The sequence below is a fragment of the Pelobates fuscus genome, chromosome 1 (assembly GCF_036172605.1).
Source record: "Pelobates fuscus isolate aPelFus1 chromosome 1, aPelFus1.pri, whole genome shotgun sequence".
Classification (NCBI taxonomy): domain Eukaryota; kingdom Metazoa; phylum Chordata; class Amphibia; order Anura; family Pelobatidae; genus Pelobates; species Pelobates fuscus.
This window is the reverse complement of record NC_086317.1, coordinates 77,391,145-77,417,360: the sequence shown is the minus strand read 5'-3', so window position 1 is coordinate 77,417,360 and position 26,216 is coordinate 77,391,145. Positions and strand designations below refer to the sequence as shown.

Here is a 26,216-nt window from a genome sequence, read left to right as displayed (position 1 = left end):
TGAATGTGGATATTGTTTTATGTCAGTATCACGTGGCTAAGCGGCTACACTATTCTAGGCGAGTCTCTAAAATGGTCTTTCTTAGTGTCATTTCCTACAAAAGGACTCTCTCGAACTGCATGGCGGGAGTTGAAAACAATCATTCCTATGAACTTGTTACAGGAAGACTACCTGTCCCGTCATGCAATTCGCTCCCTGTCACGCTACAGGCGGATCGTAGAGTTGAAAACACTAGAGAGAACACCGGCCCCCTGCTAAAACCCTCTCCAGTTCGATGTACCAGGACTTTTCAGAGCGACATGTGCTGAATGATATCAGTTACCCCCCAAGCTTAAAAAAAAGTGCCTTCTGAGGCCCAAATACGTTTAGTAAAACATAGGACACGGCGACAGTAATGTGCTTTACAGCTCGGGTGTTTGGAGCTCTGCGCAGCCTCGGGGCGGTTTCCGTGGCAACGGGTTCAGGAAATGAGGTCACCCGGCCGTGGAAAAAAAAAACATGGGAGAAACTCCAGAGAGTTGAGCTCACAGGGTCCTGAGTGGGAGGTGGAGCGCATTTCCAGGCAGGCTGCAGGTGGGTATCTCACCCTGACACAGGTCTTATATCTGTTACATGAATTGTGTTTATACAGCATGGGCTACCACTCCCAGCCAGCTGGCCCATCTCAGTAAATACGGCGAGACCATACGGCGAGACCATACGGCTTAATATTCAGCTGCTGTAGGTCTCCTGTGCTGTGTGACCATCTGAAGGCTAGCAATGCATCATGGGATATCAGGGGGCCCTTATGCCATGTCTGAAATTAGTGTTTAACCCCTTAAGGACCAACCTATCCTTACCTTTTGTGTCATTTTACCCCACTCCCTCTAGCATGTAAGCTCATTGAGCAGGGCCCTCAACCCCTCTGTTCCTGTGTGTCCAACTTGTCTGGTTACAACTACATGTCTGTTCGTCCACCCATTGTAAAGCGCTGCAGAATTTGACGGCGCTCTATAAATAATATAATAATAATAATAACCTTCTGGAATAAAAGGGAATCAGGACATGTCACACAGGTCATGTGTCCTTAAGGGGTTAAACAACCTTTCAGGGCTATCCAGTAAAGTGCGAATTATGGAGAATTCAAAGTGACTTTTTTAACATTTTAAGCCAGAAAAGTAAGTATTTTCTAAAGTCAGTTATGTTGTCAGTTTTGTCATTCTTGCACCTTCTTTTTGAACTAGTTGGCAATCCATGTTGTTAGTGAATAACCCTGACTATTGGTAGTATGGCAAGCAGTGTTAGAAGGTATTTACTCCATTTTTATGAATGGAAAGGTGGTGATAGGCTGAGAGCATCATCTGACACACTCAGCCTATCAGCAGCGACCAGTCTGAGGCTTCCTGATTGAATATTTGGACCAGGGGTCCTCAAACTCCGGTCCCCAGATGTTGCTGAACTACAACTCCCATGATTCTCTGGCTAGCTATGTATTTCAAAGAATCATGGGAGTTGTAGTTCAGCAACATTGGGGGGGGTCCGGAGTTTGAGGAGCCCTGATTTGGACCATGGGACTGCAGAAAGTTGCTGGGCATAGTGGATGGACGTTTGCCTTCCCAAATTTTGGGGTTAAACTGTAAATGGGTCATCACCTTAAGTTAAGACATGGCACGTGACCCCCTGGCACTATAACAACTTAAGAGAGTTGGAGTTCTTATGCTTCTTAGAGAGGTCCTTTAAGTGAAACTGTCACTACTGAAATTTATGCACAGTTGAATACCTAGCTAAAAGTTAGGTATACGTTGTACTTTTATTATTCTTTTAACTCACACTGTTGCTTAATCTTATGTGCATGCGCATGTATAGCATTATTTGGTGCCTCACCATGCAGGAGCTCTGAGTATCTGAGATTTAAACAAATGTCACAAAATGCCAAAGTGCACAGAAAACGTGGTTAGTCATTTTAATGAAATGCATATAGGTTTATTCAATACATGGTAATTGGAACAATTATGCTAAAATAGATTTGAAAAATAACTAGGTTGGAGAATTCTTCTAAATCTCCCGATTTGGACTCACATTTTATATTGAATACAAACACAAATAGTTAGAAGGCGCTCATTTAGAGGGCCACCCAAATGCCTTTAGCCTAGAGTACACTTCCCTCGAAGTTCCAACAGAAGAAGTACTGAGCATTAATTGGGTGAAAGATCCATGGCAGGTGTATTGGGAATCGGCAATTCTTCCAATTTGTGCCCAGTCCTTTCTTCTATTAAATTTTTTTATTCATGATAATACTCAGTGTAGTCCATAACTCTGCTTGTACATAATTTAAATAACTTGCTACATTAGATAAGCACATGTCGCAGGGCACCGAAAATAGTTATTCCTCTTGGCCGTAACCTCTACAGCACAATTGTCCACTCTGGCCGCTTGAATGGGTATTAAGACATTCTTATGTGATGTATAGCTTAACATTTAGTTTCTTACTACAATCATACAGTTTTTTGGGGTAGTAGTGTTAAAGTACACTTGCATTTTTCAGAAGGTAGGGGTTTTTCTCCCATTTAGTTTTTTTTGGCCTAAAATTTCCACTTCTCTAATGGATTCCTGAAAAATGAGGGTGTAAAGAATAACACAATTTCTTATTCTCTTTGATACCGAAAGCATGAGACAGAACCTCTCCTAATCAGGCAGAAAATAAGATATGGAACTGACCTTGATGGCCAAACCAGCGTGTCTCATAGAGAGTCATATAATTTCAATAATTTAATGTATTTATATCAGAAAACCCCTTTTTGCTGTCTTAATGACAGCCACTAGTAGACGTAGTGAACTTGATGAACGCAAGTCTCTTTTCAGCTATGTAACTATGTAACTATGTAACGTCTAAACTGTAAAATGTAAACATAAGTAGGCCTTTTTGTTTCCCCTAGCAAGGCTGCAGGAGAATCCTTCCCTTCATTAAAGGAACACTCTAATGTTAGAAATACAAACATGAATTCCTAACATTAAAGTGCTATAGTATCTTTTTTGATTTTTGGGTCCCCTTAGAAATAGAAAAACAAATAGTTGTATTTACCTTTAGTCCCCCGGAGAGCTCGTCTCACTCCCCTGACTGGGATCATCATTACAAATGATCTTCCCTAATCCAGTGCTTCTTCATAAGAAAGCATTGGGGGCTAGTACTTATGCATATCTCGGTGGGAAGTGTAAGGGTGACAAATGTTGGTATTGGAAAAAGATGGCACCAGGAGGGGCCTCTAGCGACTGTCACTGAAGATATAGAAAACAATGTAAACACTGCCGTTTCTCATAAAAGGCAGTTTTTGCATTGCTGAGATTGCAGGAACAGTTTATTTTCAAAAAGAACAGTACGTTATGCTGTCGTCCATTGGGTGCTTAGACTTAGAGTGTAACTTTTAAGATAAAGTGATTTTAATACTTAGAATGACCCATTCAAAAAAAAAATAATAATGGACGGAAACGGGATGAATAGTTTGCTCTATCTGAACTGGGATTTCCAGCTCTTAATTTTAGTAAGTGTAGTGTCTCCCGATGGGGTTTGGAGGAAATAAAGGATTGAGGAAAACAAATGATGCCACTGCTTCTGTGCGGTTTTGTATTTTTAGACTTGGCAGTAATTAACTTATTAATTCTCGCAGTAGATGGAAAGGAACGTGTGTCTAGACTGAGGTATAAAGTTACGTAAACTTCTATTTTATCTTTTAGTTATGTAGGCATCCTTTTTTTGTGTATTGGAAAATTATTTGCCTGACGGTTAATTCTAGATATTTGAAACTGAATTGCATAACATATAGGGTTATTCACTATAGTGAAAATTCAAGGTCAAACTAGCTGGAAGCACAGCTGACTTAGAGGATTTTTCCAATTTGGCTTTTTTTTTTTTTACTTAAAGTTCCCTTTGAATTATCTTTTTAGTAAATATCCCTACTAGACTAAAATTGCCTAGAAGTCCTTTTTAGATGAAATGGAAAATCTTTCCAAAACCTGAACTTTTTGATTAAATTTTGGAATCCGGTTTTCAATTATCTGTAGATCAATTTAGTAAATGAAGCTTATTTTTTGCTTTAATTTAGAGTTAGGGCATTTAGAATTCTGGTTATGTTTTGGACACATAGGTACTATAACTTACTAAAAGAAGAACTCAATCTCATTACAGTACAACATTTACTAGTGTGAATTTAAATCTCAAAGCAAAATTGCCAATTTGGGAAAAAAAAATCTTCAGATCAGTTAGCTTTTCGGCCTTGGCATAAAATGTGGAATTCATTTTGTACTCCCCGCCATTCTTACTTTAGTGAATAGCTGCTAAACATTCCTATTCAAGTGTTTTGTAGACTTTATAGTAAAGCACAAACAGTAACTACGGTACTCTCTGCTTTGTAAATTAGTTTCTTGAATCTCCATTCGCTTCATTAGTGAATTTTATTTGCTTATACAAAGTTGATTATCTCATTATTTAAAGGGAACGTATAGTTCAGAAAATGTTTCCCTGCCACTACAGGGACTTCTTTCCTCCCCCTTGTATTTTGTTTCCTCCTCCCAATCCAATTCTACATGTGCCATGCTCTTCCAACCAAATGCTATCTATGAGAAGCATTGGTTTAAAAACAGAGTCTGACTTGGTTATAGCAGCGCAAGACCCCTTTAGTGGCTGAACAACTTATATGCTGTGGGACTCAAAAAAATATTTTGTTGTATAAACTCATAAAGTGGTCATGTTATATTTAATATTTTTTCCCCTCCCTTCCCCCATCTGCATCATTTGTTTGAGAAGATTGTGATAAGTTAGCAAGCATCCAGTTGCTGCTAACCGGCAAGCTCCTTCCTTCTGCCTCATCTCACCACGGCGGCACACGTGAAGCCCACTGTGTGCAGAGTCATCGTCTATTTACAAAGAGAAATGTCTGGTGACACTTGTTTGACAGCGATGTGCCCTGCTTCGGGCGCCAAACCAAAAACCTACAGCTTTAAAGGAGGGTGCCTTGGGAACAAGTACGTACGGCTAAATGTTGGAGGCTCTTTATACTACACTACAGTACAGGTTCTCACAAGACATGACACCATGCTGAAGGCTATGTTTAGTGGTCGAATGGAGGTCCTCACAGACAAAGAAGGTAAGATGATTCCTTTCTACCTGTTTTATTGGAAGTAAATGGAGGTATATTACAAAAATACAAACATACTAGCATGGTCTGTAGTGATTATAGTGCTTGGACTACCGCTTCAAGGGAGAGTGCTGTAATATCCTATATGTGCCTAGTCTCATGGGATATCAACTGCAATGATCGTAATGGCAGATATTGCTGTCCATACAGCACTACATGTGTTAACCCACTGACTCCTTCACTGTTTTTTTGTTTTATTGCATAACAGTTGCTGCTAGAAAGGGCAGCGCAGTCAGTGATGCAGCCATATACCTCATTGCTATGCTTGTTGGAATTTAAATGTCTTATTGTTGGTTTTAAATGAGTGCTTACTAAATTTTAAGTAATCCCACTGAAGGTAGTTATGATCCAACCAGAACATTCTCTAGTTTGATTCTTTGTTAGTGATTCTTTGATTTAATTATATGTTGGAATTTACCCTTGATCGCTTTGTGCATTTCTCAAAACAGACAATGGGCTTTCTCCAAACATACCACAAAGAAATTCACTCATCCATTTAATCTAAAAACAGGAAGCCGCACACAGGACAATGTTATGACTTAATACTCTTTTGGAAAAAAAGTCCCCATTCGACTGCACAGCTTTCTCCACTGGAAACACTCCAGATGTTGTGGACTACAACTCCTTTAATACTCTAACATCCATCTTGATGGGAAAACATCAGAGGAGATGTAGGCTACAAGATCTTAAGTACGGAATGTTGCCTACTCATATACTATAGTGTTTGTGTCCTCCTGATTAAAACTGACCTTTTATATGCTGACCTAATAGATGTAACCCACAACTGCAAAGTTACTGCAGGCTTAATTACATGCACTGCACTTCACAGGCTAATTGGTTTCTGTGACTTTCATTGTACATGTGTTATTGTGAACTTTTCATTTTGTCAAGTTGAATGAAGACTTATGGTAGTGATGGTTAACTTTGGCAAACAATGTGTTTTAAAAACTACATTTCCCATGTTTGCTTAGCCACATCACAGAAATAAAAATCTCATATATTTCATTTAATTAAACGGTCCATTCAGCTTGTAATATACTTGCAAAGCTCAGGCCTAAATTGTCAGATTATGTTTTCATATTTAACCATGTTTACCTGTGTTTTCTCAGCTATCTTGCCAACTAGCTAGTTAATGAATACACATTTAAAACGAACACCATTGTGTTTATTGCCTCGCAGCATCTGTTGGCATCTGCCATTTTTCTCCAATAATACAGCTGTAAATGATACTGTGTGTGGTACTGTATATCCTGGGAGTTGCTCGGCATGGGTTATGCAATTTGTAGTTTACTTGTCATAAGCTATACAACCTACAAATAAAAAAAATAAAAACGCTTGAGCTATCTGGTCTCTGCTATACTGTACATATGTGGCTTTTATTAATTAAACTAGCTCGAGGCTTTACAGTTTTCACTATAAAGTTGGAAGGTGGACTATAGCTCCCATAAATACCTACATGATAGATACTCTGTACACCCATAGAAAGATATAGGTGCCACATTGTTGCCAGTCCCATCTCCTTTTCTTTTGTTTAGGCATTGTATCTGTTATAATTTGTAATTATGTTACATTTTGTTTTAATGCCTATCTGTACAATAGCTTAAACAGTGGGGTCATCTATAACCTACCACATCATGTGTAAATGCCCTTTTGTAAATTTTACTTGTTTCTTAATAGATGAGTGTATAAATTCGATCCAAGCACAGTCAAAATATGTATTTAGTCCAAACACACATATGGCCGGAAAAAAAAATGTCTTCCTTACCAAATTTCGTCTGTTTGTTCATTCGGTTTTGGACTAAATTCAGCCATTATTTTCGTTTCGCAGCTGCAGCTTGCAGCCATCTAGTAGGTTATTCCCTAAATTGAATCCCTTGCTGGATTGCCTTATTTAAGGTTATCAAATTACGGAGCTGTTAAGTAGGTAGTTACTTTTTGGTATCCTTGTGGCAATCCTTCCAGGATTAAGGAGCTATCTACTATGAAGCTGAAAGACTGAAATTACGAAAAGCTCTTTGTCTAGTATGTCTACTAAGCAGTGAGCAGCCTCAAAAATGGTGACTTGGCAGCTATTATTGCCCAGTCGCTATTCCAATAAAGGTGGACTTGGCACAGGTTTTCCATGCCTTCGTGGTACAGCACCTAATAAAATAATTAAGTAAGGAGGACATATTGTTCTCACCATGCACCATGAGTGGGGGCCACTAAAATAAGCAGGGGACCTAGTGAACCCTTCCAGCAGGTGGCTCTTAAATCAACGTTCCCCGTGAGTGGGGGCTATTAAAATATGCAAAGGACCTAGTGTCCACTTTCTACCCTGTGGCCACAGGTGGGGTCTACTAAATAAAGTGTCGTGGACCTATTGTCCCCCCCATCCCCCAACTATAATAAAAAATATTATCCCCCTAGTGACTAGCGGGGGGGTAATAAACTAAATACTGTACCGTTAAATTTAAAATAAATAAATAACATTAGATGTCCTTTCTTTTTCCATCTTCTTTTCTTCAGTCCCAATAAAGGACAAATTAAAATCCATAAAGTCGCTTCACAACTATTTATAATCATTTAAAGAATTTAAACAAGAGTCAATCATTCAGAGCCCTTAAATTGCACGGTGTGGGAAAGTTTCTGTGTGTCAGGGTGTGGGCATGTATCAATGTTTGTGTGTGTCAGGGTGCATGTGTTTGTATCTGTCGGTGTGTGTATCTATATGTGTGTACGTGTCGGTGTATTTACATGCATCTGTGTGTTAATGTGCATGAATACCTGTGTATGTATGTGCATACATCCAAGCAGTCAAACACCAGCACACTCATGCAATCTAACACAAATATTACATACAAACACACCCCTTCACTCAAACACATATACTTCACACAAATGCACATTTAAAAGTGAAATTTACATTCAGACACACCCCTGCAATCAAACGCAAACATTACATAAAAATACACCCCTTTATTAAAACACAATAAATGTATACAATAACACCAACACTGTACATTACGCTATAGCGCAAGTAAGTGCTGCAGCGCTGTACAGATATACAACCTAGAAATTTTATCTTGGGGTACCATGGAGAAATACTGAAATATTAAGGGCCATTAAACCTAAAAAGTTTGGGAACCACTGCATTATATGCTTGCAATATCAGTAAAATAGAATAACATACCCCCTTGAACAAGTCAACCTCCCAGTCATGATAGCGGCGTCTACGGTTCCAAAACTCTCTCCCGTGTCTAATATTAATACTAATATCTTAGATTTTCGATAAGATCATGTTATGACCTACCACGGCAAAGATACGAGGCCATGGACTAAAACTCAAAGGACACTATAGTCACCAGAACAACTACAGCTTATTGCATTTGTTCTATTGAGTAGAATCATTGCCTTTCAGGTGTTTTGCTGTAAACACTCTTTTCAGAGAAAATGCAGTGTATATGTTACAGCCTAGTGATAACTTCGCTGGCCACTCCTTAGATGGCTGCTAAAGCTGCTTCCTGGGGCAGTCCTGCCTAGTGTGCAGCACTGCCATTCAGTGTCTTCTCTCTCTGCATGGAGACCCTGAACTTTCCTCCATAGAGATGCATTGATTCAATCAATCTCTCTGAGGAGATGCTGATTGGCCAGGGCTGTGTTTGACTTGTGCTGGCTTTGCCCCTGATCTGCCTCCTTGACAGTCTCAGCCAATCCTATGGGGAAGCATTGTGATTGGCTCAGACCACCACTTCTGATGATGTCAACACGCAGGTCAGAGGCAGACAGGGGCAGAGCCAGCAGCTGCAGACTTAAATACAAGTAAGATTTGACTATATTTAGGGAGACAAGGGAAGCCAGGGGGGTTAGATGGTGGTTTTAACACTACAGGGTCAGGAATACATGTTTGTGTTCCTGACCCTATAGTGTTCATTTAGGGTTGGACATGACATGGGAAATTCCCTGACTTGTTGTTACATTGACCTAGGAGCAAAATGGCATCCTAAAGTCTAAACACCATATTCACTAAATATGGGTAAGAGGTCATTTATTAAAGAAACATTGTATGAAAACAATGTTCTCCATTTCTAACAATTTGTCAAATTTAGCAAAATCTCTGAAAGACAAAGTACACAGTTTAAGAAATATAATTTTTCATTCAAAAAACTTGAAATAGGGGGCGGAGCCGAACCAGCTAACCGACAAGTCGCACGTTGTGTGAGCTCCTGCGGAGAGAGTCCAAAAACCGCGTATAACCCGAATCTGACTGCTGGAGACTTACCGCAATTGAGCTCAGTACACGGAGAAAGCTCCCACGGACCTGTCGGTACCATCCATGGCGACGTACTCGACCGGGAACCGCAGCGGCAACGTGAGGCCTAGCGGAGGCACGGGGGTCGGACGGCCGCCTTCCCGCCAGATGCCAACCGCATTAAGAGTGAGGAACAAACTCACCCCCCCCCCCCCTATGGACCGATGGGGGATATCTCGGTCCCCACCGGATGGGGTGTTCTGGCCTCCGCACCAAGAGACAGGCGCACCGACCTCCCTATACGAAATGGAGGCAGGGGTCCCCAAGATGGTGGAACATTCTGACATGCAAAGGTCGGACAAGCGAAGGCACCAAACTGTTACAGCAGCAACTAAAGATTGCACGAGAGACTCTATTGACAGAATCTTTGATCGCTTTTGGGCGAAACTAGAGGCCTACATGCAGCCAGCAACCCCACGCTACCAAAAGGCCGCAGGGATGAGAGCCGAAGACGGGAACCACACTTCAGCTCCACACACCCAGAGCCCTCCCGGGCTGAGCACGACGAAGGGTATGGTCCGGAGGTACCGGCCACATTGGTGGAGAGCAGCACAGCGACCGAACCAGCGACTGAAGGATACTCACCGCACTACCCCGCACGGGGCGACCCTGGGTCTCGTGGGTCCCCAGGCTGGTAGCATACAAACTCCAGCCCTCCCGCAGCACCGGGGCAGGGAAGGATTCCCACCCCCAAAACGTCGAGGTTCGGCTCCAGTGCGAACGAAGCCGGGCATGAGATCCAAACAGAACAAGCACCCGCCTCCCAACCGAGTAAAGCGACGTCAGCCGCGGAAACCGCACGACCAGCTGGGGTGGCGAAGAGTAGTCCGACACCCTGCCAGCCGCTACCGCAGAGTGACGAGCCACGTCATTCAGGCGTCTGTCCTCAACATCATGGAGAGAACTCCCCGGTCACCTCTGAGCCGACACTCAGGCTACCTGTGGCAGAGTATCTCCTCACCAAACGAGCAAGCCGCTCCCTGGAACTTTGTCGCAGGCACCAACTGGGTCCAGACCATGAAGGTCCAACACTCCTGGCTTAGGGGACCCTACAGAAACGGCATAGGGTGAAGAATAGCATGCAGAGGGACCTGTTCACTCATCATGAGAGCTGGTTCTGGCAAAACACTACCTACTACAGGCTACACTGACGGCTTCAATTCATAAACAATTTACAAAGCTAAGATTGATCAAAATGCTTAGGCGCTATCCCATGTCTAGATATATCCACAGTATTGCTAACCTAACCTAGTTTACCTCATAATATATTGTAAAACTTATGATGTTTCTTCTCCTTAAGTGCATGCTACAACTTAGCCTCCACAATCATCCTAATAATACCAGACAGGTCTTTAGAACTAAGCCCTGCAGCCTGCCGCTTGGCTAATAGCGTCATCTTATGGCCCCTTACAGCCACTACCCACCATACGCTTCGTTATAGCATCTATTGCAACCCCATTCCTCTGTGCCATCGTAAGTAATCCTAACCTGGGCGACCGTATACGGAGGCAGGGATACAGTGGCACCATTTCTCGTTGTACTGCATAACACGCTCATTGTTGATCTAGCTACAAGATGCACTCAGTTTAAATGTGATACCTACAATCTATGACTTGTATTTCATAACCATGCAATCTTACCTCGAAGCTAAAATGTTTAGGCAGCATGTATAGTCTGTTAGTCCCTTTCATTAAGCTATGCCTGTCTATGTTTACTCTTGTTTTCCTTAAAAAAAAAAAGTGCAGCGCATCCTGAATCTGTTACCATAAGGTTACCAATTATCTACTGAATGTAATATCATTTGTCATCACTGACCTATGTATTTAACACTGCACATTCAAAAATAAAGAATCTAAAAAAAAAAAAAAAAACTTGAAATATTTGCATAAGCCCATAACACAACTGTAAGTTATGCAATTAATGCTTTTTGTGTTAACAGGTTGGATTCTCATTGACCGTTGTGGTAAACACTTTGGGAGTATTTTAAACTATCTTCGAGATGACACCATTGCACTTCCAAAGAACAGAAATGAGATCAAAGAGCTAATGGCTGAGGCTAAATATTACCTCATTCAGGGCTTGGTAGACAAATGCCAGACAGCGTTACAGGTGAGGATTAGTAACACTATCTCATTCCAATGGCATGCGACATGCAGGTGTGCTGGGTCTCTTAGGATCTTTGTTTCAGGTAGAGATATGTGTGGTTTTTTTTTGTTTTGTTTTTTGCTTTTTCCCCAGGCATTTATAATGCTGGGCTGTTGGACAGTTAATGAGTCCCATCCCTCTCCCATATGAAAGTTATAAATAAAGAGTTAACGTTATAATCAAGCAGTGAGACAGTCCCTTATCGCAGCTCTACTGCTCCCATCAGGATGTGTAACTTGGTCGGTTCGTAGAAGTACTGATTTTCTCTTGAAATTGGCATTTTATATATTGACATGGACAGACCCTGTTAACTTCTATTAATTTATTATTGTTTTCTCTGACCATTTTCTTTACCTTGTTTCTGAATCCCTTTATAGGGCAACATTCAGACACTCCTGTTACACATGGGTTTGAAATTGTTTTCTTAAAAAGAATACTTTTCAGTCATGACAATCTTCTTGTCCTTGCACAAAAACTTTAATTAAAAAGATTGAGGCCCCTGCCCAGAGCTATTTGCTGAACGCCGAATTTTCACAAAATAAATTTGAAAGTGCAAATGGAGGTAAAACTAGTTAAAAATGTGGAAGAATTCTCTGCCATAGTCACAACATGGGCTATATATATATATATATATATATATATATATATATATATATATATATATATATATATATATATATATATATATATATATTTATTTATTTTTAAATTGTTTTTTTGCTATTTGTATTTGTTTTGCAAAAAATCAGTCTTGTGAATTACACTGAGTGTCTTACCCTGTGCCTTCCAATAGTACCCCTTTTCTTCATAGGGGGTGTGGTGTGTGAGGTGAGTGCTGGCTGTGTGTCATATTTGTTTACAGTGTGTACTGGCTCTGTGTAATGTGCATGCAGAAAGTACTGACTGTGCTTGTTACAAGTGTGGTGTATGCTGGCTTTCGTGTGGGGTGGGGTGTGTGGTTGTGGTTATGATACGCTGACCCATACACACTGCACACCGACACACATCCACCAGTTACAACATCCCTGTATATGTTTCTGGATGGGCCTGTCCGGCATTCTGCCTGCACGAGATACACTTCCTACCAGGCACCAACTCCCCCTCCCCAGGGCAGCCCTGCAGTTTGCCTGCGGCAAGGCTAAAAGAATAATAATTAAAAAAAAAGATCTTTCTGCCCTGAACAGCATGCCGCAAGCATCGGGCGTTATGAATTCCACATCCCTGCACAACTTTCCGCTATTCATAGTATCCTGCCATCTATGTAGAAATAACAATTTTACATTTATGAAAAAAACACGCATATGTAATCTATGCTGCGCAATCCTGAACTCTCACATAACATTGCAGGTTTAAGCCCACACACAACTGGTTTTGTAGAACATAGGTCATTTGTTGGGGTGCACAATGATGCCAACATACCAAGGATCATATTAAACAATGTTTTAAAAAAATTATATTTAATACCACTACTTCCAGTTGTACAGCCATAACCATTTAAGACAAAATGACTATAGGGGTGAAACTAATTAGGCGGTGATGGCTACATGACTGTAAACCATGGTTATGCAATATATTTTAAACTTTTTTTAATTCTCTGGATACTCTTTCTGCACCATTGTGTACATTGTCAGTGCTTGTTGATTGGAGTTGAATAGACACCCTGATTGTGTGGCATGGTAAAAGCTGTGGGCAGCATGGAGTAAGGTAAAGGAGGAAATGCTAAGAACCCTAATGGCTTGGAGCCCACGAATGCTAAACATTCCACTTACCGTATATACTCGAATATAAGCCGAGGCCCCTAATTTTACCCCAAAAAACTGGGAAGACGTATTGACTCGAGTATAAGACTAGGGTGGGAAATGCAGCAGCTACTGGTACATTTCTAAATAAAATTAGATCCTAGAAAAATTATATTTATTCACTGTGTGTGTATATAATGAGTGCAGTGTGTGTGTATATGAGTGCAGTGTGTGTGTGATGCAGAGCCTTGGTGGGGGCTGGGCATTTTTAATATTTTTTTTTATTATTATTTTTTTGTTATATTATTATTTTATTTTATTATTTATATATATTTTTTCGTCCCCCTTCCCTGCTTGATACATGGCAGGGAGCGGGGCTCTCCTTCCCTGGTGGTCCAGTGGCATTGGTAGTTCAGTGGGGGAGGGGGAGGGGGGCTGGCAGAGAGTTTACTTACCTCTCCTGCAGCTCCTGTCAGCTCCCTTCTCCTCCGTGCCGGTCCGTGCAGCTCCTCTGTCAGCTCACAGTGTAAGTCTTGCGAGAGCTGCACTATGACCCCGCGGCTCTCGCGAGACTTACACTGGGAGCTGACCGAGGTGCTGAACGGACCGGCGCGGAGTAGGAGGGAGCTGACAGGAGCTGCAGGAGAGGTAAGCGCTCGCTGCCAGCCCCCAGTCTGTATTATGGCAATGTAAATTGCCACAATACAGGGAGTGCAGAATTATTAGGCAAATGAGTATTTTGACCACATCATCCTCTTTATGCATGTTGTCTTACTCCAAGCTGTATAGGCTCGAAAGCCTACTACCAATTAAGCATATTAGGTGATGTGCATCTCTGTAATGAGAAGGGGTGTGGTCTAATGACATCAACACCCTATATCAGGTGTGCATAATTATTAGGCAACTTCCTTTCCTTTGGCAAAATGGGTCAAAAGAAGCACTTGACAGGCTCAGAAAAGTCAAAAATAGTGAGATATCTTGCAGAGGGATGCAGCACTCTTAAAATTGCAAAGCTTCTGAAGCGTGATCATCGAACAATCAAGTGTTTCATTCAAAATAGTCAACAGGGTCGCAAGAAGCGTGTGGAGAAACCAAGGCGCAAAATAACTGCCCATGAACTGAGAAAAGTCAAGCGTGCAGCTGCCAAGATGCCACTTGCCACCAGTTTGGCCATATTTCAGAGCTGCAACATCACTGGAGTGCCCAAAAGCACAAGGTGTGCAATACTCAGAGACATGGCCAAGGTAAGAAAGGCTGAAAGACGACCACCACTGAACAAGACACACAAGCTGAAACGTCAAGACTGGGCCAAGAAATATCTCAAGACTGATTTTTCTACGGTTTTATGGACTGATGAAATGAGAGTGAGTCTTGATGGGCCAGATGGATGGATTGGTAAAGGGCAGAGAGCTCCAGTCCGACTCAGACGCCAGCAAGGTGGAGGTGGAGTACTAGTTTGGGCTGGTATCATCAAAGATGAGCTTGTGGGGCCTTTTCAGGTTGAGGATGGAGTCAAGCTCAACTCCCAGTCCTACTGCCAGTTTCTGGAAGACACCTTCTTCAAGCAGTGGTACAGGAAGAAGTCTGCATCCTTCAAGAAAAACATGATTTTCATGCAGGACAATGCTCCATCACACGCGTCAAAGTACTCCACAGCGTGGCTGGCAAGAAAGGGTATAAAAGAAGAAAATCTAATGACATGGCCTCCTTGTTCACCTGATCTGAACCCCATTGAGAACCTGTGGTCCATCGTCAAATGTGAGATTTACAAGGAGGGAAAACAGTACACCTCTCTGAACAGTGTCTGGGAGGCTGTGGTTGTTGCTGCACGCAATGTTGATGGTGAACAGATCAAAACACTGACAGAATCCATGGATGGCAGGCTTTTGAGTGTCCTTGCAAATAAAGGTGGCTATATTGGTCACTGATTTGTTTTTGTTATGTTTTTGAATGTCAGAAATGTATATTTGTGAATGTTGAGATGTTATATTGGTTTCACTGGTAAAAATAAATAATTGAAATGGGTATATATTTGTTTTTTGTTAAGTTGCCTAATAATTATGCACAGTAATAGTCACCTGCACACACAGATATCCCCCTAAAATAGCTAAAACTAAAAACAAACTAAAAACTACTTCCAAAAATATTCAGCTTTGATATTAATGAGTTTTTGGGTTCATTGAGAACATGGTTGTTGTTCAATAATAAAATTAATCCTCAAAAATACAACTTGCCTAATAATTCTGCACTCCCTGTACAGACACTGACTCGAGTATAAGCCGAGTTGGGGTTTTTCAGCACAAAAAATGTGCTGAAAAACTCTGCTTATACTCGAGTATATACAGTATCTATTAGCACAACACATTTTGAATAATCTTTCAAAACATTTTAAACATACCGTACTAAGAATTGAAGAATAGTGAGAAAATGATAATGTTTTCTGTAACTTGGAGAATAAATTAGGTATGATTGAAGCCTGTGTGACGCAACGCTTATCTTAGCAATAGCCGCAGAATAGAACACCCATGAAGGTGTTACTAGGAGATTTGGGGAACAAGCAGTAGCATTAGACTATGCTTGAATGTGGTCTCCATTCTCCTTAGTACACTGGGGTGTTAATATAATATTCAAAGATCAAAGCTACCCAAGTTACCTTATATAAATTTCATTGCAACATTATGAACTAAGAGGCATTCTTTGGACATAAAGCTCTGGTTTTCTGCAGCTACATCACTTTTTTAGCGCCAGTAGGTCATCGTGCATTCTGCTAATAGCAACTTTCTTCTTTAGAGGGAAACCAGACAATGACAATTAATCCCCTGTGTCAAAATAGTAAAGTCCACATGGCACCAGGATTATTTTGAGTACCCTTTTGTAACGATCCTACTCAGAAACAAGTTGTTGTTTTGTAACCCTCCTGAATTATTTGGGATATACATTTCACAAGTGTCTTTGTTGGTACAATTGCTCCTATTGTATCCTTTGATAGAAGGTCAATAAAGTTTTATTTCTCAATGGATACATAGGATAGCTTTACAGTCAACTATATGGATACTTTCCCCTGATTCATACCTATTATCTCCAAGCAAGTTACCAAGATATATCATGGTGTAAACATTTTAAGTGCCTACAATACCTATATCAGCACTAAATTTTCCAATATTCTGGGGATTACTCTTGCTTATTTGCTCCTCTTTTGCAATTAAACTACAAGGGTTCAAGCCCATTCGGTGTAGATGTTACCATCCTGACCGCCCTTTCCCAGGTTCAGATCCAATTATTTTTTTTGATGGAAAAAGGGAAATTATCTCTTTCTTTATTCTTTTACGGAGTCTCCCTATGTTTAAAGAGTAATCAAGGTAAGGACACCTTACTTGCTGGGACTAGCTTTCTCTTAGCCACATCTCCCTGGTGAGCTCCAAGAAAGTCAAACAATGGTCTACGTTTACAGTATCTATTGAGCAGAGTGTGCTTGCTGGCAGTTCAGTTCCTGCGTTTGTGAAGGCGGGCAGTTTGAAAAGCAAATTGTATAGGTTCCCAGTGTAATGAAATTGACTGACTACACCAAAGTGGTAATTAACCATAGTAAGCTAGTACTGTTTCTGTATACGTATCCTGTTAAATAATAATAATTCTATCCACGTGCATATTGCATCCCCAATGAATTACATAAATCATATCTCTGCTGTATAAAATGTATTGACTTTTCCAGTTTACTGATCATCTCCTTTCTTTCAGGATAAAAATGAGTCCTACGAGGCAGTATGTAATATCCCTATTATCACATCCCCTAAAGAAGAAGAGAAGCTGATTGAATCATCTGCCAAGGTGTTTTTTTTAAATTACATTTATTTACTTGTATACTTGGTTTCCAGTGCATTTCTGTAATCGAGAATTACACTGGGTCCCTGTTAGGGGAATTCCATAAAGGAAAAGCCAGTATTGCTGCCTTCATGATCTTCCCATATTACAGTGTGCTTTTCGAATGTACTCTGTTCACTAAATCAAGAACTACTTCCAGAATTGAAGTCGATTCATACTGACTTGATATGACTGTCTGCAGGAGAAGAGCTTTTTAGCCACCTAACTTGAACTTGCTAGCTTGTGACTGTCTCTATTGGTACATAGCGAATAAACATCATTGTTCCAGGTGATGTAAAACAAGCTAGGCGTCTAATTTTTCTTGGTGATGTCACGGCTATTTTTTATTTATACCATCCATCTATTTTACTTGTGTTTTTTACAGCATAATATGTATTATATAATTACTGTACATTTACTTTTATTTCCTCCATTATTGTGGTGTATTGAACACTTGCATAGTCTCAACTGAACTAGCTAAGCTAACTTTTCTATGTTTATCCAACAGCCTGTAGTTAAGCTGCTATACAACAGAAGTAACAACAAATACTCCTATACCAGGTGGGTTATTCAACAGCCATTTCTTGGAAATCCTTGGAATATGTTGCTAAGGAAATATTATACCCTGTTTTTCTTTATTAACAGTATATACCGGGGGGTATGCAACATTTGGCACTCAAGAGACTACATCTCCCATAATGCTCGTACAGCCATAATGCTGGCAAAACATTAAGGGAGATGTAGTCTACAACATCTGGAGTGCTAAAGGTTGCCTATCCTTTGTCAATACCATCTTAACAGTGGCCCTGAATCCAATACAGTGCTGGTGTTTGATTGATAAGGTTAACTGAGCTTAGCATGGTATTGTGTCAATTCAAACCAAAATGTAAGGATCCTTCTCAGCCAGAAAAACTACCAAAGTCAGAAATTTGAATGAACTTAAAACTGGTCTTTACTAGTGTTGTTGTAGCTCAAGACAGTCTAGATTCCCCATCTCCTATAATATTATGTAGTGCAACTATTGCCAGTGGTGCTGTGGCTCCTCCCTATTAAGTAGTAACGGTGGCCTAACGTGAAGGCTGTCCATATTGGCTTCAGATCGCTCCTTTACAAGTGTTGTCATGCTGCTTTTCCGTAGTACATGGGATAAACTTAACTTGACAATGGGGCTATCACCCAAGTGTTCCCCTTTCTTAGAAACTGAGCCTTCCCACTTGGTCTTATGACAATACATTTCCACAGTCTGGAGGAGGCAGGTCTCCAGAGAATTGGTGATTTGAGGGTAGGAGACTTATGTATGTAATTTGACTCATCAAATGTCTCCTGGAGACTTTTCAGGTAACTCACAGATTTTGTCAAAACTTCTGAAATATGGGCTGCGGCAGCCACTCATATGATGACATTTGTATGCTGAAGAGCTGCTGCAGCGGGGACTCATTACTTCCTTATATATCATATTAATGCTTTCCCTTTTGGGAGTACTCTACCCAAATATATATTAAAAGATGTAATTTCATATGTGATGTATGTGCCCTAATGTTAACACTTATTGAGAAGAAATAGAGGTTGGCTTCTCATACTTTTTGGTAGACCTGTCAAACTAGACCACTGGAAAAGTTCACCAAAGGTCAACAAATTGATTAGAATTTCTCCTGCTGCTCTGAAGACTTTAGCTGCTACCTGGGATAAAGACACACCTTCCCTCTGTCAGCAGTTATAATAGGAATTAATGATAACACACATATATAATAGTTCCTGGCTCCTCCCCCTCTTTCTAAAAGGTTTGCGATACTTGGTCAGAATGATGTGGAAATACTGTATCCTGTAATTAACATTGCATCATGGCCTGTGGTACCACATGGGGATCTCTCTCCCTTCTGTTTTGTTTGTTTGCTTATTTATTTATTTCTTCTTGGTTGAGTTCATTTGAATAGGACACATCACCCTTATTTGTTCTTTAAAATTTAGAAATCTGGTTCATGACTGTGACTTTTGATCAGTTATGTAGTCCCAATGAATATATTTAGTGCCATTTATCTGAACCTTGCACTAAATCTTATGTATTTTCTGCTTGCATGGTCATCACTAAATAAAGAATTTATAGTCCATAGCTTCAGGGTCCAAGATTGTGAGATTAACTGACAAACTTAAGATTTGCAATTAAATATCAGTTGCCGTAGTGATATTAGGTGACATGTCAAGGTTTTTTAAAGCAGCCATTTAGGTTGTAATGTGCAAGGACCTTTGTTGTGTAATCAATGTCACTGTAACATTGCATCCAAATGTTATCTGCTCTGGGGAGGTGTTAGTGATGTTTGTTCTGTTTATGTGCTGAACTATTTATTTATTTTTTAAGCTAAATGTGTTTGTTTTCAGTGATTTTTGCTGTTTAATTGGATAAAAAATTGATTTATAGAAACACTGAAGGAAACAAAATAATCTTACTTGTAATTGTGGTAAAGTATAGGGACTTTTTGAACAAATAATGGCAAAATTGAAGAAGCAACAAAAAAGCATTGGAAATGTGATTCTCATTTGCAGACTTTAACATGATCAAACAATAAAAGACCCATTCCTTAAGGAAACTCTTCCAAAATGAAATGTCACACAATTTATGTCTACTGGGAGATACAGAGCTAATAGTGCCCAATGAGCAGGATATTCCCTGCTGATATTTGACACCAGGACTTCAATAATGCCACATTTCAGCAGTTGGCAGTTAGGGCAGTATTGTTTCTTATGTGCTAGATTTTCCCACTTGTCACCAGTGAGGTAATTGGTGTAAATTTGTAGCCAGGAGAAGGGTGTGGTTTTTTTTTTTTTTTGTTTGTTTGTTTTTTTTACTGCATATAAAAATAGCACCGTATAAGTCTGTTTTAGACTCTCTTTCTTTATTATAATTTACAACATACGAAGAAAAATATGAGAACTATCTTATTGGGAAACTTCCGGCAACGTTTCAGCACCAATAAGGGCTTTTATCGAGTCTCAGGGCTCCTTAAACAAATTACTGTTCTGAGAATTTGTGTGCTGGATACTGGACCTTCTTTCTTTCTTCCTTTTTTATTTATTTATTTATTTTTCTTTTGCTCGTAACTTTCTGGTTTGCTGTCCTGGTCACATCGGGCATGTCCCTGACAATTTGGCGAATGCCTTCTCTTGTATTTTTTTTTTCTTTTAACTGTAAGAAACTGTATTTTCTCTGTAAATATACCAGTGTAATGATCTACATTAAACACTTCTACACACCTGCAGGACTGAGATATTTTACTGTAAGAAGACTCTGCCATGTCCTGTACACATCTTTGATATTCACTTTTCCCCACCTGAAAACAAATCTACTCTACAGACACCAGTGCACATTGGTACTGCAGTATTGTGTAGTAAATCAAGAACTAGTGCGCATAATTACTAAAAATATAAATGGAACGGAAGCTTGTGTTACAACTGCTGTCATTGGAATAAAAAATATAATTCAGATATTTCAAATCCAGTTTTAGTATTTTATACTTGTTTTTTTCTTTTCTAACACTGCAGTAACTCCGATGACAACCTTCTGAAAAACATTGAGCTGTTTGATAAGCTTTCACTCCGCTTCAATGGACGAGTCCTATTCATTAAAGATGTGATTGGCGATGAGATCTGCTGCTGGTCATTCTATGGTCAGGGGAGAAAGCTAGCCGAAGTATGCTGCACCTCCATTGTTTATGCAACAGAAAAAAAGCAGACCAAGGTATATTATTTTATTTATAAAATATTTTACCAGGATGGATACATTGGGATTTCTCTGGTTTTCAAGTATGTCCTGGGTCCACAAAACATTGCATTGATACAATAGGGTACAATAAAATAGAAAAACAATATTAATACACAATATATACAGAATTTAACATAGAATAGGTAGGAAATATATAATAAACCATAACACGTGTGTGTGTGTGTGTGTGTGTGTGTGTGTATATGTGTGTATATGTATGTATGTATGTATGCCTTTTAATGCCTTGGTGCTAATCCTGGCCATAATATAGAATACCTTGTAGGAAAGCACTCACAGGACTTGAAATTTTTGCTGCAATAAAGAAGCACTATTTTTGAACCATATCAAGTAGAAAGTGTCAACGTTTCAGTCCCATCTGGACTTTTATCAATTTATTTTATTATTATTTTAATCTTCTAAAAGAGTGCAGCTTCAAATATATAAATATTGAAATGCTCTCATTTTAGCAAGAATTAAAGCATTATGTAGACTTAAATACATATAACAAAACAATATATCTAGTTCTCCTAATTTAGAATGTTTTCCCTGACTTTGTCTGATCTGAACTGGATTATGAAGTGTGGGGGGGGGGGGGGGGAGGGAATGTAAACACCTATAAACAGATTAGCGATGCTGTCCTACATAAAGTGAGCTTTAAAGCCTGTAGGACGGCATATAACGACCTGCATATTTGGTGTGTGGTCTCTGCTCACACCAGGGAACTCCCAGGTATCAATGGATGAATTTTAGATGAGCTGTTTGCACAAGTAATGTTGCGTGAGGTATACATGTAAGATGTTAAAGGACCACTATAGGCACCCAGACCACTTCAGCTTAATGAAGTGGTCTGGATGCTTGGTCCAGTTAGGGTTAACCCTTTTTTTTTTTTTTTTATAAACATAGCAGTTTCAGAGAAACTGCTATGTTTATACTGAAGTTTAATCCAGCCTCTAGAGCCTCTAGTGGCTGTCTCATTGACAGCCGCTAGAGGCACTTGCATGCTTCTCACTGTGAAAATCACAGTAAGAAAACGCCAGCGTCCATAGGAAAGCATTGATAATGCTTTCCTATGAGACCGGCTGAATGTGCGCGCGGCTCCTGCCGCGCATGCGCATTCAGCCGATGACGTCGCGAGGAAGAAGGAGAGGAGGAAAGCTCCCCGCCCGGTGCTGGAGAAAGGTAAGGGTTTAACCCCTTTCTCTCTCCAGAGCCCGGCGGGAAGGGGACACTGAGGGTGGGGGCACCCTCAGGGCACTATAGTGCCAGGAAAACGAGTATGTTTTCCTGGCCCTATAGTGGTCCTTTAAGTAAAACTCCTTTCTGTCCTTTAAAAAAACAGTATGTATAATGCATAGGGGCACTTGAAGAGAAACCTTTAAATTACCGTGGAACAAGGCTATAGCTTAAATTAAGGTTTGGTTTTGTTCAGAACGTGCACAATGGCCTTTGTCCTTATCCTCTTGGGGACCAAAGCAATTTTTGCTATGTGTGTGATCAACCATAATTTCCATCTTTCTCCTTTACTGCACCAACACATATTGAATAGAGTTTGCTTTTTTTTTTTAATTTTATTTAAATTCTTTATTTTTCTTGTGCATGTTAATACAGTTAACATTTTGCCTTGCGATGCCACAACAGCATTAGCAGGCCGTTTAGGAACAATGGAATTGACATGGCATGCGATTTGACAGCACATTTTTTTTATATTAATATCAGAGTTGGAACGGTTATGTCAAAATAAGAGATGCGATTTTAAACTAAAGGGTATGATAATTCACGCTTAGTCACACGTAAGGATAAAAGGGGCTTTAATTTGATGTGACATATACATGTGGGAATTACAAAATATAAAGTTATTTTTAAAAAAATAAATAAAAGGCACTCAAAATGACAAAACACTTCCCCCCCCCCCCCCCATATGTGTGCATAATTAGTGCAGTTTAAAATCGTAATTGAAAATAAATTACTTTATTTGTCGTGATTTACAGAGTAGATATTATGTCTAGGACTTTTTTTTTTTTTTTTTTTTTTGCTGATTACAGGTCACAAACTAAAAGCAGTAACATTAATTTTCAATGTGGAGTGAATTTAGATATTGGTACGTTTGTCTTGTAAGTTTAATAGTTATCACAGAAAAAAATTGCCACACTAGGGTACAGGTGGTTCTTGTTTTGCGACCTCGTACTTACAACCAGCTTTCTCGCGGGGTGGTAAGTGCGAGCCGTCGTGGAAATTAGAGGGATTCCCTGATCTGCTGCGTTCGTCTATGTTAGGTGACATTTCCCCGAACATCGACTAACACAACAGAGCAGGGAATCCCTCTAGTCTATGGTCTGGGAAATTTCCCTGAGCATAGATTAGAGGGATTCCCTGCTCTTGTGCGTTCGGGAATGTCCCTGAACACAGACATGAGCACCAGAGCAGGGAAATTTGCCCGAACATAGATTAGAGGGATTCCCTGCTTTGGTGCGTTCGTCTATGTTAGGAGAAATTTCCCCGAACATAGACAAGCGCACCAGAGCAGGAAATCCCATAACTCACTTACCGACCGGGTCGTAGGAACGGAACCAGGTCGGTAAGTGAGGAGTACCTGTATATATTTATATAATGTAGACGTCATCTCTGCTAAATATTGTAGTAAACTTCGTTTTTTTTTCTTTTTCATTTTAAACATACACACATATAACACATACATTCGTAAGTATTTTGTAAACCTGATGTGTGCTACTATTGTACAACACCCTATACTGTGTTTAGTTACATCTTATGAGTACAAAGATACCCCCAATGAATGCCTGTGCAACTAGTCTGTAAAGTTACATCACCAGATAGCAGACCTGACTGTTTCCATTTTTACAGTTAAAATTTTAATAGATGTATTTGATTAGCCTATGTTTCATTTTAGGGGCATTATAGCAGTTGAAGTTACCCCAAAAAGAAAAACATTCTAGGGTATCTCATATGCAGTTTATTGTACCTTTGCTTGCTGCCATTTTTAGCCATTTTCTCTTTTTTATTTTTTTTAAAGATACTCTGTTACAATTTCCATTTCTGAAATCTGATACGTGCCACGGTGATAAAAAAAACAAATCAATACCCCCAAATGTATGACTTTGGCATTAATTTGTAAACTTATAGTGCCATATAAGATTTATTTCAGTTTTTACAATAAAAATTTTCAGCTATGAATTTGATGGACTTATTTCACATTTTGGGTCATTGTAGCAGTTTTACTCACTTACTCACTCAGTTTTAAATCACTAAATTGTGCTCAGCTATATCTCCTGAGTACAGAATAACCCCTTTCGCATACCCTATTCACATAGAGGTACTTTGAGCCTTTTTCATATGTCAATTGTAGCACAAATTTCTGTCTAGCTATATTCCCAGAATATTTTCAAGAGCGATCAGAGGCCTTCTATTAGTATTTACCTGAACTAATACAGCCACAAGATTAAGTGATATTTAGTGTATCATTGAAGGTGACTTTTTTGAGCAACATGTTCAAAAAATCATATATTTGGACTTCTATATTTTAACTTCCATTTTCCTAGGGCTGCATTTTTTCCTCTTATGTTAAAGCTTGCCATCCACCTACAGGGAATGTGGTTAGCAATACTGTGTGTAACGTCTGGGGGCGAGCACGCATGGTTACATCCATTGCTGAATCCAGGAAGTTGTAGAAAAATCCTTTTTATTCTCACACATTCTGTTTACCATTAACTCTGTCTCTGAGGCAAGGTCACATAAAGGGTACATGAATGTTTAAATCCACAGGTATAACATACACTAAACAAATAAACAGCGGAAAATCCAATGAAAGTCCTCTGTGTGATAATATATACCGGTACTTTTAGGAGCTGCAACAGCAGCCACATTCATATATTCTATATACACATAAACACAATATCATCAACATCAGTAGTAGTTTAACAAAAAAAACATCTCCTATATATTGTGACCTTCAAGAAACATTTTACATAAATAAAATGTTGCTTGTGGGAGTCAGCCTAATTGTATTATTTGTTCTATGTTTCTGAGCAATAAGGGGACATTTAGTTTTCACTAGACTAGCCCTTTCCCAGAAAAGTCATTTAACTGAACTTGCGTGTTGTAACTGGCTATCTGAGTGGATGCAGATGGGCTCAAGTCTTCTGTGCTGGTAAAAGAGAATATTTATTTAACGTCATTCCATATTCAACCAGATATATGAATAGCGATTCCTGTACATTGGGGAAAATCTAAACGTGATTGTAATCTGATTTCTAGGTGGAATTCCCTGAGGCACGCATCTATGAAGAGACCCTAAATGTATTACTCTACGAGACACCTCGCGTACCTGACAACTCCTTGCTGGAAGCCACAAGTCGAACTCGTAGCCAGGCATCTCACAGTGAGGATGAAGAGGGTTTTGAGCTTCGCGACCGCGTACGCCGTATTCATGTGAAGCGATATAGCACATACGATGATCGACAACTTGGCCACCAGTCTGGTTACAGAGACTGACGCTACAACGGTCATACTGAAAACTCGGTGAAGATTTTCTTCACCTGGTGAAACTTTTTTAATAAATCCCTGTTTCTGGGAGGTTATAACTTCCAGTAGTTCATATTCTAGCCTTTTCATGCATGTTGTAGTAATCTCTTCTCCAGCCTACAATTTCATTTGATGACATAACTTATTTGGAGACTGGGACAGGTTCATTTTAGTGTAACCTTAGACCAAGTAGAGAAAATTGTTCCCTAATCTATTTTTTTTTTTTTTTTGCCAACACAAGGTATTTCTGCCTGCCATTAAGTATAAACTATATGGACTACCGGGTTCTGGTGTTCTGTGAGTTTCCTAAAGGATCTCAAATACAGCTGCTCAGGTTCTTTATTTGTGTGAATACATACGTTATATCAATGGCAAGTAAGGGTTTGGGGTTGGCATTACACATCTCATGGTTTTGGAGGTCAGATCTGGATATATAATAAGACCCTATCTGAGACATTTTGTCAGCGTTTGAGTAAGGCTTCAAATTGCAACAGCAATCCAAATCATTTCCGCTTGGCTGGTTAATCCTGATTGGAATATTTAGGTCTAGAATTATTTTAGCTTAAAGCATGATTACCACTTTGTCACCTATCATAATTTCCTGGTTTTTGTTTTTTTAGAAGCTGTGGATTGATTTTGCATCACGATCTGCAAACTTTAATATTATTGGTGCATCAAAGCACCAAGATTTGGTTACCCGACCAAACATTTTTCTT

General features: G+C 39.7%; 1 protein-coding gene across 1 annotated transcript; it reads left to right on the top strand.

The window, feature by feature from the left end:
- Positions 1–484: 484 nt before the first annotated feature.
- TNFAIP1 (TNF alpha induced protein 1) lies at positions 485–26,216 on the top strand. The gene is made up of 7 exons (XM_063444023.1): positions 485–573; positions 4,781–5,120; positions 11,402–11,571; positions 17,085–17,174; positions 17,716–17,768; positions 20,745–20,940; positions 25,234–26,216. Exons 2-7 carry the CDS (start codon positions 4,907–4,909, stop codon positions 25,468–25,470), a joined length of 960 nt encoding a protein of 319 aa, XP_063300093.1. The 5' UTR covers positions 485–573; positions 4,781–4,906; the 3' UTR covers positions 25,471–26,216.